The sequence below is a fragment of the Watersipora subatra genome, chromosome 11 (assembly GCF_963576615.1).
Source record: "Watersipora subatra chromosome 11, tzWatSuba1.1, whole genome shotgun sequence".
NCBI lineage: Eukaryota > Metazoa > Bryozoa > Gymnolaemata > Cheilostomatida > Watersiporidae > Watersipora > Watersipora subatra.
In genome coordinates, this window is record NC_088718.1 from 13,136,791 (window position 1) to 13,152,649 (window position 15,859).

A 15,859-nucleotide genomic window follows, 5' to 3' on the forward strand; every position below is an offset into this window, starting at 1 on the left:
GATGTCCAGTGGCAGCATCTAAAGGGGGAGGATAAACAATCCTATCTATCGGACAGCCACTGCAATAAGGTAAAAATACTAGGGTGTCTCGAGTTAGTCTTGCCCACTGAAAATGCCTTCTTGTTTAGAGTGAATCTGGTTGGCGAAAGCCAGAAATCATTTCAACACTACACACAGCTCTAAAGAATAAATAGCAAATGTCGTCATTTGCAAGCCACAACCATTGACAGTCGGAGTCGCCTCAACTGACTGAAAAAGAGACGAAGAACGCAGTTCTCCGTTTTTCAAATTTTATTTTTTCAAAAATTATTCAAATTCAAAGTTCAGCGAAATTTTAAACTTTAATTAAAATCGTCTGACACCAGTAAATAATAATTCAAGGTTTGCGTTTCTATAATAATAATAAATATATTTTTTCTACATAGGCCTACCACACTTTTTTACAATATCTGTCTTCTTCTGACTATTTAAGGCAATACTCATGTTTACAAACTTGAAATACCATTGTTTGTAAACTAAACCAAGTGCCACAAAAACATGTTTGTTATTACCGATTAGTCTAGAATGCAAGTGGTGACAACCCTTACCTTACAGCCTAACTGGACCTGCGAGTACCTTTTCTGCAGTAAGTTATTCTATGTAATCTATATATATATTTCTCAAACTATGTGTGTGTATGTGTGTCCTTCCAGCTATAGCTATTATTAGAATAGCTGTAGCTGGACAACACTGATGCAATGTCACGGCGTACTGTTATTAGAAGCCCAACGCTTATTAACGAGCTTACTGGAATTTTCCATTGGCAATTTGCCAGGCTAATAGCAAATGGCGGGCAACTCTCATCGTTTATAAGTTGATTTTTAATACAATTTTCCATCAGCAATATGCCAGACTAATAGCAAGTGGTAGGCAAATCTCATCACTTCTCATTATTTACCGGTATAAGCTGATTTTTAATACCATTTTCCATTGGCAACGTGCCAGGCTAATAGCAAGTGGTAGGCAACTCTCATCACTTCTCATTGTTTATAAGATGATTTTAAATACCCGGGCAACGCTGGGAGGCACAGCTAGTATCCTATACATGTATATGAGAATTTAATAAATAACAAATGGAAACCTTAACTATGATAAGAGCTGTGTCTATAGTTGGAGGTTTGGAAGAAATATTCCATCTTCAAGATTTGAGCTCCTCACGTACCAGATGGTAGACCAATACTGTAACAACTGTACCATTTGACAGCTCACTAGCTTGTCAGAATAAGTATACATATACATGTAAGTATTTTTTACGACTGACGATCTCTCACTGCACTCCAGACTATCAGTGTCAATAATTCCAAGGTATAACATATCTTTATGCCAAACCAGATGTTTGCCGCTCGTGGTTTCGCGCATCTGTGCATTAGCTGAAAATTCGTGTCTACAAGTTATCTTTGGTCTTTCTGTTAATCGTAAATAACATATTATAGCAGTTTTTATACTTCAATACAAATACATGTACATCTCCATCATAATAAAGATTTGCTGCAATTTATATATAGCATACAGAAGTGTGTAAAATACAAATATTGTTTTGGACTCTTTTATCCGGAGGACACCTTGCCAAAGATCTTGGTAGCACTGCCTCGTAGCCTGTAAAACACAAAATATTTATTTTATAGCAATGCTGGCATACAACAAGGAAATCTACTAAACCATAGATATATCCTAGCAGAATAATAAAGAGTTACTACCTTTACTGTGATCAACTTGAACTGCCCAACAACAATCAACTGTTCTGAGAATTTAATCCATCAATGTTTTCCTAGTTTCTCAATGTTAAGAGCAGACAACTCCTAAGAGATGCACAAATGACAAGCTGATTCTAATACCATCTGAGCCACACTAAATACTAACCCAATCCAAGTACTGATAATTTGTGTTGCACGATTGCTTGTTTTTATTACAGAATCTATACATACAATATGCATCTATTTCGTTGTTCGTTTTTACTGAAAAAATATAATTTAATTTCAAAATGCTAGCGATTAGAAGTATTACGCAGCATGCCTAGTCTGTGATCAGTTGTAATAATTGTTATCATTACGAGTGGGAATTGTGATGCCTTAATTGATATAAGAAAATTGTTCCTAAATCACACAAGTACGAATAAAGTTAATTTTCTAGCATCAAAATTCATTAGCTACGAAGGCATAAGTGATAGGAGCTTACGCTTTATTATATATGTTAATATAGTAGGTTAAAAGACCACCGCTATGGTCAGTAATAGATTTTTGGAGAGCATCTGAAATTTCAGACTGATTGAAGAAAAGGTCAGCACTGACCCAGTTACTTAGCCTAAGTACCAGGACCGGAGCATCACAGGACAGGTAATAGGAATAGGTAATAGTAAAGATATAGTAATATTATATAGTAATGATATAATATAGTAATAGTAATGATATAATAATACTAGAAATTCCCCTGTCATACAGCCCACGACCAAAGTGATAATGGAAAAAGAAAGGGTACAGCTGGTTGAGAAATGCAATATTAGCAGTCAAATGGCACTGCAGTGCAATAGGAGAACTGCAATGGTAGCTGCAATGGTAGCTGTAATGTACTGGGTGTTATTATGTACAACAAACATCAATAATGAAAGGAAAAGATTATATGTTTATCTCTCTCCCCTGCAATAGGAGAAATGCAATATTAGAAGTAAAATGGCAAGCTGCCGTGTAATATACAAAGTTTAAAAGTTGGTTGTGTTGAATGTAGAATGGTTTTGACAGTATCTGTAACAGCAAGCAAGCATTAGCATGTGTCTGGAAGTTTTTTGCAAACTGGAGCAAAATAAAGAAATGGTTATGCCACAGAAACCATGGTTGTCGGTATGTGAGATTTAGAGTTATCTACACTAGCAGAAGGAGAAAATTCTCAGTTATTTTGAAAAAAAATTTGATTCCAGCTTAATTACAGCAGATTTTATGGTCAATAAACTGAATGCATGTTTACTATTAGTGCGAAAACATAGTTCTGAAAAAACTGATGTTAAAGTTTGAGAAATGAAAACCAATGCACAATTTTGCTTACATTTCAAAACGTCATAGCAACCAATATCAAGAAGTTGTGATATTTATCTATATTTCTGTATTTATATCTAAAAAATTACGCTGAATTTAAAAATCTAAACAGATTTTAGCTGGTTGTCATAGAGATAGATGTATATCTATAAGAAAATGTAGGCCTATAACTTAATTTTGCAGATATTAAAAACGGCTTGGCAGTACCGCGATATTGGGCACAGCCGCAGTATCATCAACAAAATCTTTAGAAAAATAATAACAGTAACATATTGCACACCATCGGTAACTATATACTTCAATCTTGTAAATTCGAATGATTATTCCTATAACTAAATCTTATAATAATCTTATAAAATCAAATAATTATTTTTACAATCAAATATTGTAATCTTATAAGAATTGTTATAAAAATATCATCGTCATTTCCTTTACTTTCACTGCTTTGGACATCAGTTGGAATACTAAAGTACTCATTATAAGTATCCAAAATGTCAGAGTCCGGCAGAAAAGAAACGATTACTTTTCAGTACTTCTACGTTAATCACAGAAACCTTCGCCAATTGGACAATGTCATAGACTGGTGAAATGTGCACATTTTTGTCGTGAAATGCCCTCGACTTAATGGTTCTACTCTCTGTCGCATGACCTTATCGGCGTTTCGTTGGCCGGTCTTAATTTTTATTAAAAAAGGCTTGTCAAGTTTTAATGGCAATTTTAGGCCAAATAAATCTGTCTACTTATGTATAATCCAATCAGATGGGTAAGGTTTAGGATATTGTCTACAAATTTCAAAAACTTGGTAACATATTTAAATAGGTTTATATGTGTTTTGTATTGTTATTATACTTAAACGACTCCATTGAAAAATGGTTAAATTTGTTGATGAGATTTCAGTACAAGGGTTTGCAACAGTGTTGATGAATAATTTTATGAGTTGTGTGCACATATGCATTTATCACAAAGCTCCCAAACAATCGCTTCGCTCGTGTTTGGTCGTGGGATAATATAGTAATAGTAATGATACAATATAGTAATAGTAATGATATAATAGTAACGATATAATATAGTCATAGTAATGATATAATAATATAATATAGTAATAGTAATGATATAATAATATTATATAGTAATAGTAATGATATAATATAGTCCCACGACCTAACATGAGCGAAGCGATTGAGGGCTTTACGATAAATGCATATGTGCACACAACTCACGAAAATTATTCATCAACATTGTCGCAAACCCTTGTACCGAAATCTCATCAACAAATTTAACCATTTTTCAATGGAGTCGTTTAAGTATAATAACGATACAAAACACATATAAACCTATTTAAATATGTTACCAAGTCTTTGAAATTAGTAGACAATATCCTAAACCTTACCCATCTGATTGGATAATACATAACTAGACAGATTAATTTGGCATAAAATCGATATTAAAACCTGACAAGCCTTTTTAAATCAAAATTAAGACCGTCCAACGAAACGCTGATAAAGCCGTGCGACCGAGAGTAGAACCATAAAGTCGTGCGTATTTCACGAAATAAACATGCACATTTCACCAGTCTATGGCATTGTCCAATTGCCGAAGGTTTCTAATATCTTGCAAAAATATTTAATTATAAGAATAATTATTCAATTTTATAAAATTATTATAAGATTTATTATAATTAATTATGATTAATATTTATCCGAAGGTTTCTGTAATAAACGTAGACCGTTTGAGGCGTAGACCAATTTACAGGTTTTTGAAATTGTGGTACAAAGTTTATCAGCCTATGGTTTCAATAAATTATTTAGAACGTTAGCCAAAATTCTTTACCTCGTATTACCTCGTAGGATTCTTCACGCTAAACCACCTAGGGATGTAAGGGGCGTGCCTCAATTAGACCCAAATAGATTTTTTTTCTTTGTAAAACAATGTTCCAGTAATTGGTTGCATAATTAGAATCTATGAATTAATGTTACATAGAGGTCTGCAATTTAAGGTCTCGTATTGTCTTTGGTAAAGAGCTATTGTGGAAGAGTGACCTGTTTGTTTGTAGAGTGATTGGAACTCCGTGTCTAATGTTTACATCTTATGTACAAGCTAAGGCCGAACTACAATGCCCCTTTATAACGAGAACATTTTTTTATTTTGCTCCAGTTTGCATAACTTCCAGACGCGTGAATTCTGATGCTCGCTTTCTGTTACAGATCGCTATCAAAATCATTCTACATTCAACACAACCAACTTTCAAACTGTGTATATTACACAGCAGCTTGCCATTTTACTTCTAATATTGCATTTCAGAGATATAATAAACATATTTCATTATTGATGTTGTTAAATTACATACAGTACAGTAGGTTAGGCCTACAGCTTTAATTAATATTTATTTTATTGTTGCAAAACATAGGTTTGAGATAGTAGTAGATTAGGTGTGATTTTTATACAACCTTTAGTTTTGCATAATTGACTTTTTGAATTTAATTTCAAAACAACTTGACAACTACCATGGACATACAACTTCCCAGAACACCGCGTCGTCGCCGACGCAGTGGCCGTCTACATGTCTTTCAATTATTACAGCTCAATAGGAGGATAAATAGAAGGTCCTCACAGCAACCATCGACATCAAATGCTATTGTTCAACAACACGCTACTCAAACTAATAACAACAACTCATCTGATTCAGAGAATTCTTTATTAGATGTTGTAGGCGATGTAAATGACATGGACTTGGCAGCCCATTTGTTTCCAGATGATGATGATGCTCCCTCAAATTTATTTTATATCATCTCGAACAACTCTCATTTACACTACACTCTGTCAATTCCTGCTGACAACTACTTTTTCAACAACCAGCAGTACCCTTTCTTTTTTCCATTATCACTTTGGTCGTGGGCTGTATGACAGGATAATTTCTAGTAATAATAATGATATAATAATATAATATATCAATGATATAATATAGTAATTGTAATGATGTCAATGATAACTACAGACCCTTTAATCTTCGTTAGCTTCTTAGCTTTGCCTTCAACATCCATTGCCTCGGAAGATGATCGGACGCCCGTCCTTTCTGTACTTGTTAGCTTCAGAGTCTTTTTAATATTTGCCACCTGATGAGATGAATACAAAACAACTCTGTTTTCAATTATATAATTTACAGAAAGGCATAAACTACACAATTTAAACGGCTTAAACGAGTTGGACAACTCGAAGAAGGTGAGCCGCAAGCATTTCTGTTGACTCAGTAGGTGACAGTCATTAATTTTATCACGTTTTAGAGCCGAATGTAAACTTGAAGTTGTCTGCTCTTTATATCTATTTAGATTGTTAACAGTGCCAATAAAGCACAGAGAATAAGTATGTGTACACTTATTCTTAGATATTCAAAAGTGGTCTGTCAATTTGAGTACTGTAAGCTCGAACCACATATGAAGCAATCTTTTTTTTTCAACATCCGTAGCCATGACTTCGGACAAACTTACAGACAGACACGGCTCTTCTTATAGGAAAGATTAAGAACGATGAACCAATAAACTAGGAAATAAACATGTTAGCGACTAATCGTGTAATCTAGTAATACTGATTATCTCATTCAGTGTTTAAAGTATATTTACAAACCTACTTGTTGACATATGTGGTCATATGTTGACATACGAGTGTCCCAAAATATGATAAATTTGAGAAACAAGGAAAGTTTTGGTTTTGAGATACGAAACAAATTTGAGATATAAACATATGATATCGATTCTCGCATACTCCGTGAGATGGCAGAGTTTGCGAGAGGTCGCTTAAAAGAACGAGTCTTTTTCATCAAAGCAGAAAGGATTTAGAGAAGCGGACAAAAGGTGAAGGTGAAAGCGAGTCTAAATGTGAGACAAAAAAATGTAAGATAAAAAAATGAACATGAAGACAAAATTAGAATTAAGCTCTATGTAAAATTAAAACTTACTTTTTAAGTGTGTGCAAGTACGCTAAACTCATTATGGTTAAAAAATAAAGTTTATGTTACATGACGTAGCGCCACAAAAGTGTAGCGTGTCAAACGTGTTGCCGTCAAGTCTGCCTCACACCGCCATTAGCCGCTACCCTCTGTCTCGAAGGTAAGAACTCTATACAGTAGCACATATAACAATGTTAAATTTTATCGCAGATCATAATCACTACATAGGCATTTGCTACATTGTGAGCATGAGCGATGAATTATAACAATCAAAAACATGTTTTTCAATTGTAAAATCCTGTTTTTAGGTGATTTTTTAGAGGCTGGGTATGGATCAAGTCGTATTTAATTTTTTTATATAGGAAAATGTGCTTTGAGATACGAAAAGATTGACATACAAGCTCAGTCCAAGAATGCATTATGCTCGTATGGTCAAAGTATGACTGCATTCAGGTTAAGGTTGACAATCCGGACTCCATGTGAAAATATGAGTGGCTCAACTTGACAAAGCTGATCACATACAGATGGCAAAGGTCTGTACAAAAACAAAATAATAAAAGAAATAACAGAAATGATTTACAAAGAAAGGTGAAACATTGGTGAACATAAGAAGCAGGTGTGAGAAACTTAGCATGAGTTCAATACAGCGCTATCGGATGTGTGTGTGTGTGTGTGTGTGTGTGTGTGTGTGTGTGTTTTATTTCACCTTTAAAGATTACACAATTGAATTAATACTCGAGACAAAATATAATTAACCAATGCGTGAAAAAATAACAATAAGTAAGAAATGATGATGGGGCCCATTGCGAAATGGCAAAGCCAGTGGTACGCGAGCCCGAGTCAGCAGCACAAAAACCAGACCGTAACACTCACTCTCCAGACTGGAGATGGTGCCTCAGTTCCACCTTATATTTACCGAGACATTTTATTGATCTTATTGAATTAGGTAGTCGATTCCATGTGAGAAGGGGTAGAGCCATAATCGTACCTCAGTCTCTGCTTGTAGTTTCCGTTTAGTCTCAGCAGCTCTGGCCTCTTGAGCTGCAGTTAGCTGTGTAGTGATATCCTCGAGATTATCTGTGCAGGCCTGAGTCCATCTTTCAAGAATATCTGCAAGTACAATGAAAAGAAGTACTTCCAGGTAACACAATTACATTTTATGACAAATGTGAGTTATATAAGCGAATATGTATTAATTAGTATATATAACAGATATCGTATTTTATATAGTAAATAAAGCGATTGCAAACACATGGATGTGTGTTGCCTGTGTGTGCCAAATACCTGTATGTGACCTAACTGAGATCTAAAGTATATTATAAACTACAGTCAGACATGGATGACTCGCCCTCGGATAGCTCGAACACATGGTTAACTCGAACGGTTTCTTTGGTCCGTTCCCACGTAATGATGAATTGCTTTAGATAACTCAACCTCGATTCTGTTAACTCGAACAGTTTTTTGCCCAACGGCTACCGAAACGGTTGTTATCGCTTTAGAAAATCACTTCATTCCAAGCCATAGAGGTATACCTCAACTTTTCGTAATTCATAGGTGTCGTTAGTACCACAATCGGCAAAATATTTTTGTCAACGACTTTTCTAAAGGTTTGGTGAAATTTGATTTTTACCAAACATCCGCTTAGCGATGGCCCTTCGGAAGCAAGGAAAAGTGAGGTAACCTTCGCATAAACTTCAAGAAAAATCGGCAAATTTGATGTTGGTTAAAATGCTCAAAAGAAAATGATGCTAAGAAAAAAGGCTTCTCTTCTGAACATTTCAACAACGATCAAGTTTTGCCAATGTCAATCTAAAAAACGTCCTGGCAATAACATCACCTCAAACAACAAACCAATCTCAAGTGATAGAACAATCTCTATACTTTTTGATAAAAAAGTTTGAAACTTTACATTCGAAGTATTTAATTTGAAACAAGCCATTTATGTTTTTGATTTATATTATAGTTTGTATATGTTCATGTATCTACTAATAAATAAATACATGGACTTGTGACAGTGCTCTGATAACTCGAACACTTTCGCTCGGTCCTGTGAAGTTCGAGTTATCCATGTTTGACTATATATAATAAACTATATCATAGAAATACTGGATATGTTAGGAAGCGTCACTCTTTTTCAAAAGAAAATCACATAATGAAGGGTTCAGATTAAGAGTTAGATGACCTGAAGCAGAAATAGTAATTAGATAGCTCGAGAGAGAGAGAGTAACATAAACCTAAATAAATTTAACGCATGAAATGATAAGATATAGCTGAGTTTCACAGTTCCACTTTACTTTGAGACTCACTCCAAGTTCTCATAATTTCACACCTTCTTATGACAAACCTTGCCAGACAAGATATATATATATATTCTAAAATACATTCAGATAATATATCAACAAGTGTAAAATATTTAACTGATTCGCACTCACTCAGCAACTCGGGTAATTTGGATTTCTCCACATCTCTACCGATGACATAGTTAACTTCCAGCCTCTGGTGGTTCTGGTCCATCCTTGCCTTAATAACTCCTGCGTATATGGCCTCTATGATGAGGTCCTGTAGTTACAGCACAGATATCAGTTTCTTTATACTGAACTTGACAGAGGCGCTTCAAAGCTAATCAGTTAAAATGTATTCTGGTGATTCCACTAAGCCAAGTCTAGAGACAGGAACAAAACCTGTCAAATCAAAAGCTTATACGGAAAAAGACAAACCAGAGTGAAGATTTAATATTTTGTTCTTGTGTGAACAAAACTGAAATTTTTTAAATAGATCGGAAAAAAACTTGAACAATAGACCATAAGGATTTCCAAGTTTAAATTGTTAGAATAATGACTGTCTATTTGTCACTTACAATCCTCAACTTATGTAATTTTAAAAAAATACAAAAAAAAGTTTTGAAATAGAGTTTAAAGTTGAAAGTGTATAACATCAAACTACAAGTAAAATATGGAAATAAAAATTGAATCAAGAAATTATGTATGACATTTTTATGTGACATATTCTAATGGAATCTAGTCCAAAACAGCTAGTACAGTGTATTAAAGCACATCAATTATATCAGTACTTTTATCACACATTTCAGTACATCAGAGTCTTGTCTTTCGAATGAACCTATATTCAATACACAAAGAATAATAGAGCTATAAAAACAGGGTGTCAAAAGTATGTCCTGCAATAAAAAAACACTTGGTTGCGGTTCCCACAATGTAATGTCATAACTAGCATTTAGCCTTAGGTCGTCGTCGATCCCTTTCGCTGCCGTTGAGGCTGCGCTTTTCTGTGACAATCGGTGCTCTTAAACCCAGAGAGCGCTAATAATAAACTAGGATTCTAGATAATCAACAATGCCAGGGGATCGTGCTAATGCCCGACCAATACAAACACATGTTCTGGGTTAATAGATTTTGGGTGATTGTTAGAGTTTGCTTTTTCATCCTTTCATCCATTTTAAACATTTATAGTAATTATTATCACATCGTTTTATATCGGCATTTTTTATCGGCTGCCTCCGCTTGCTGCCTTTAGAACCATAAGTTGTAGAAGTAGTTGCTGTTGTAGTAGTATTATTATCTGAAGAATTCGTATCGCTTTCCATGTTGCTTTCTAAATATGATTATACTTCAATAAATATACTGTCGTTGATAAAGGTAATGAAATCACATCGATTAAATTCTGACCTGCAGTGGCATGGCCCTAGGATTATATGTAAATGCAATGCTTGAAATTAATGAGCCTCAGTCGTACTCCTCAACATCACAATAAAAAGAGAGGGCTAGTGCATAATATCATCGGTAAAAACATAGTATGGCGCTTGGAATCTGAGCTATTCATCATAGAAATAATCTGTACATGGAGAGCTAATGACACTTGATTCCTTTGTCATCTTCATTGGTTTTCTGGAGTTGTCCTACCTTCGCCTGCCACTAGCGTCATTATCGCAGTTGATAAATAAGCGCTAAGAGCACACAACACCAAATATGAAAACTGTGATGTCATAATTTGCGAGCCTATTATAGGCTCGCAAATTATGACATCACAGTATGTCAATAGTATAATTGTTCAATAATACTATTGAACATTTCTGCGGTAGAGCTCTGGGAAAATCGTATAAACACCAACCAATGTCTGTCTCACCATGTCAAACAATGGCTCATTTGAAAGCCAAGAGATTGAAGAACTTGAATAAGCTGAAACAGTACTGATATAATTGATGTGCTTTAAATAGATATATCATAATTTTAGTTTTAAGAGTAAACATGTTCAAGATAATCAGTGAGTGCTTAAAAACTTTTCCAAAACCGAGCCTGTCTTCAATAAAACATGAATTAGCCAAATTATATTCCAGACAGTTTAATGAAAAAGTTAAGAAATGAACATTTTGGAATACTAAAGGAACAGGTCTGCGAATGAATATTCCAGATGGCTACAGATTAAGGAATGAATGTTCTAGAACAATATACAAACAGGTCTGTGAATGAACATTCCAAATGGCTACAGTTTAAGGAATGAACATTCTAGAACAATATAAGAATAGGTCTGTGAATGAATATTCCAAATGGCTACAGATTAAAGAGTGAATATTCTAGAACAATATAAGAACAGGTCTGTGAATAAATATTCCAAATGGCTACAGGTTAAGGAATGAATGTTTTAGAACAATATAAGAACATGTCTGTGAATGAATATTCCAAATGGCTACAGATTAAGAAATAAACATTCTAGAAATAAAACGGAAAAAGCATACCTCAAGTTCTCTGACATTGTGTAGATCAAGTTCCTTAAGTAACAGACTATATGGGATGTGCTTGCATTTGGTTGCTAGTGAAGCTATAGTCAGGTGCCTCAACTTCTTAATCATCTGAGGTGAGAGCTCAGGCAATGAATGTTTTCTCGCTAGAACATTATAAGAGAAAAGCTGGTCAGCATCCTTAGAATGCTTGTCACTCAGTAATATTACTCAACGCTGTGATACAACCTGCTGGATATCAATGTTTTTATGTAAACTACAAGTACTTCTGTTTGACTCGCTGGTACAGCACTAATATTCTTGGTTTTTGCCTATGCTGCCGGTCTGTTTGTCTTGGCATGCTTTCAAAAATGTGAAATATAAATTGCTTACTCTTCAACTGGTACAACAACACAAATGTTGACCCAATATATGTAAGATTTTAAATAATACCAAGGCGGAATATGCTAGAAGGTGAAAAAAGGGGGCTAACACAAATGAATGTTGGTTGAACTTAGTCAGTTTCATTTTTCCTTGATCACCTTAAAGAACTCATCTTGACCCAAAGAGTTGCAATACATTTCAAGTATGTCTAATTTTGACTCAGCATGACAAAGATTCTAAAATAAATAATTATTTGTTTTTCAATGAAAATTGAAAGTTCAATAAACTATATTGTATTAAAAAACAATTTGATAATCAAAATAAAATCGACTATGTATGTACCACTGCAGCAATAAAGTTGTATTTGTGCCTTGGTTGCTAGTGTGCAAATAAAGTTCATGTATTTATCATGCTTGTATTCTGATATCTTAGTTCTTTTTGTAAATGCTCTTTCCCAATTTTCTGAAAACAGATATCCTTTTGAGATCTTGAAAATATTTCTACAGCATGATACAACATAAATGAAATTAAAAAAGATTTGAAACCAAAGAGTTTTCTGAAGCACCATTGACACTATCTTGAAAAAAATATAATACTAAAGGTACAAAGTTATTTTTTACGAAAAAATATTGGGTAAACTTTAACTTGTAGATTAGGGAAATATTAAAACAAACAAAAAAACAAAGTTTAACTTGCATAAAATGTTACTATTGGTTATCAAAAAATATCGCTATTCTTCTATCATTTGCAACTGCTTTTAATGTTTAAGGCGATTTGGCTGTCAGGATGTTTCAAGATTAAAATTGACAAAACATGATCGCCTTTAAAACCCTCAGCTCAAGTCAACATGCAATTATGACATCTATAGTTGCGAAGAGACTAACAGAATAGAGACGTGTAAAGCTCTAATTCAAATGCAATAGTTGATATAAACTACAGCAATGATAGCAACTAGTGACGTCATTTCACACATATTTTTCTTTTGAGCGTTTTAACAGCAATTAAGTTTTGTCGATTTTAATATTGAAACATTCTGGTAGTCTGATCACCTCAAACATAAAAACAATCACAAATGATAGGAAAATACTGATATTTTTTGATAAATTCTACTAAATTTTTATGCAAGTTCGTCTTCAACCAAAATATGTCAAAGTTAAGAAAACAAAAAATAATTTACCCACCAATATATGCAGTACAAGTTCCATAAGCAAATATTCTCAATAGATCAACATATGGCTTGTAATCTGGACTTTCGTCTAGCTACAAACATATTAGAAACAAGTAAAGTGTAACATTGTGCAAAGAATTAAATGATTAATTAATTAATAATAATTAATTAGATAACGAATTAAATAAATTGTGTTCTATATATCATGCGTGTGTAGAAATATTTGAGAACTGACTGCCCCTTGCCAATTCAAGCCATTTGAGATATGAAGAACTATACAGCTGGTAAAAATGATTTCTTAGTTGATCAGCAGCTAGTGAGATAAAGATTGGAGTTGTTTACTCTCTCCACAACTATAAACTTTGCGCTATCTACTGCCAACTTATTGTTTATTTTAACCAGTCATATAGTGCTACAATAGTGGCTCCAAGGCTACAATAGTGGCTCCCGGCCAGAGTTATTAAACAAAGTTTCCATGCTGTCAATCAAGACAATTCTTTGTGACACTAAATACTAATTAATGAATGAAAACGACAAATTGAAATTGTTTTTAGTTATTCATATTAGCTACGCTGACAAAAAACATTTATATAAATATCCATATTTAGATAACAACACATAATACAAATTGCTATACAGAGGAACCTCGGTTTTCGAACGACTCGCAGTTCGAACAAATCGGAGTCCGAACAAAAAATTTTAGAAATTTTTGCTTCGTAGTTCGAACAAAAATCGGAGTTCGAACGCCGGTACGACGCGTGAGTGCGTACGTGAGGGTGGGATGCTGAGCGGCGTATGGGTGTTAAACAGAGATTTCCGTCCGAGATTAAACAAATGTGTAGCAAATGGGCCGAGTTACAGAATTTCGTCGAACTCCACCACCCCGATAAAGCTGCAGCCACCAGAGTCATCAATGACTTTAACGACACTATCATGAACCACTTCCGAAAAGTGCTAAAAAGAAGGCAGAAGCAAGTGTCATTGGATAAATATTTTAAGAGAAAAGAACATCCTGTATCCTAAAAAATCCTATTCATAATTCTTTTCTTTATCCTTTTTTTTATTTTTACACGTTCATGTTAGCGTGATCTTTCGTATGATGGAAGATTACGATAATGTGAACGTACGATTAGCCTGGGTTACATTTATGTTTATGTTATTTGTGTCTTTGCCATTTTGCTTAACATTTTCTGAGATATACATTGCTTTTTATGTGTTGGTCAGCATTTTAATGTGCAATTTCATGCATAAAATAATGTATAAAATACTAAAAAGGTAAACATTCAGGGTGTTGGAACGGATTAAAACGATTTACATTATTTGTAATGGGAAAAATGATTTCGGTGTTCGAACAAATCGCTTTTTGAACAGGGTTTTGGAACGGATTATGGTCGAGAACCGAGGTTTTACTGTACTTGTAAAATCACGGTTAACAGTTGGCCAGAACTCAAACTAGTCTTGGTCATTTTCATCACATAAATTGGATGCATAATAATAAAGTATAAATAATGTACTTTAAATTGGCATATTTGCATTAGAGAGTCTTCGTTTATGAGCATTACTTAGACCAGAATATCAATGTTCACAAAATACATAAAATTTAATGTGTTTGAAAAATGTTCAGTTACTAAAAAAATCAGTTGAGCCTAAATTCTTCTTAGTTATTGATAGTAAACTCGTATTCGTGCGCTATTTTTTTCTAAGCAGGCATTAAGAAGTTACACGAATCTATAAGAAGAACAAACAAGCTCCCTTGTTGCCAATAGCTAAATTAAATTTCTTAGTGGTAACGTTGTAGAGCGATACACAGTGAAGGTTTTATTAAAACAATAGAACCAGGCAAAAAAAACTTGAGTCTGTGAACATAAGCAAAGCTGAAATAGTCGTCCATATGAAGTAAATGCCTAAATACTTGTTTAAAATTAAGAACAAATATTACCATGTTCATGGTTTGCCACTGTAAAATCGAGCTTCGCTACTAAACTATAAAATTTCCATGTGCAAAATACAATTATAGCCCTATTATAGCTATACTTAGCTTTGTGGCAACATCATTACAGCATGTATCTTTACGTAAAGTACCACTTGTTTTCGACGAACACATAATCTTAAGACATTAGCCTTCTCTCAAACCATACTAAGCAATATATGTTGTACAATATTTTAAAAAAAATAAAGATCACTACATACCGCTAAGCTTTTGTAATAAAAAGATATGCTCGACTTATGAAAACATGCAACCAACCTGTTGTATTGAAGAACATTCTAACAATTCACTAAAAACGTACAAATTAGGTGCACCGAGAACTTGCTTTATTAAAGCAACAGCCCCGGCTCCTTTTGTTGATTTGGCCAACAGCAAGAATTGCTCCAAAGCAGGATTTGTCACTACTTCTCCACTCATAGCTTGCTCTAGAAAATCAAGACAGTTAGAAAAATCTTTAACCTTGACCGTAGCTCAGTGGAAGCGAAATTGTCATCAGTACGGTTTTGTTGCAAATAACATCGTATGATACGGATGTTCTTGCCGAGCAAATAGATCCTCTTTATAGCAGTGTTATGGAAAC

At 34.1% G+C, this 15,859-nt stretch overlaps 1 protein-coding gene across 1 annotated transcript; it reads right to left on the minus strand.

Moving 5' to 3' along the window:
- Positions 1-1,464: 1,464 nt before the first annotated feature.
- On the minus strand, positions 1,465-15,757 carry LOC137408349 (COP9 signalosome complex subunit 7b-like). The gene is made up of 7 exons (XM_068094845.1): positions 15,538-15,757; positions 13,306-13,384; positions 11,759-11,907; positions 9,441-9,567; positions 7,997-8,118; positions 6,063-6,178; positions 1,465-1,635 (listed from the first exon to the last, which is right to left on the minus strand). The coding sequence occupies exons 1-7, from the start codon at positions 15,694-15,696 to the stop codon at positions 1,587-1,589; spliced, it is 801 nt and encodes a 266-aa protein (XP_067950946.1). The 5' UTR covers positions 15,697-15,757; the 3' UTR covers positions 1,465-1,586.
- Between the last annotated feature and the right edge of the window lie 102 nt (positions 15,758-15,859).

Bases quoted from the DNA above. Each gene is read 5' to 3' on its own strand.
- LOC137408349 (XM_068094845.1), bottom strand. From the start codon at position 15,696: ATGAGTGGAGAAGTAGTGACAAATCCTGCTTTGGAGCAATTCTTGCTG. The intron at 13,385-15,537 runs GTTGGTTGCATG...ATATGTTTGTAG, and splicing joins AATGTTCTTCAATACAACAG to CTAGACGAAAGTCCAGATTA. The intron at 11,908-13,305 runs GTGGGTAAATTA...ATAATGTTCTAG, and splicing joins AACTTGTACTGCATATATTG to CGAGAAAACATTCATTGCCT.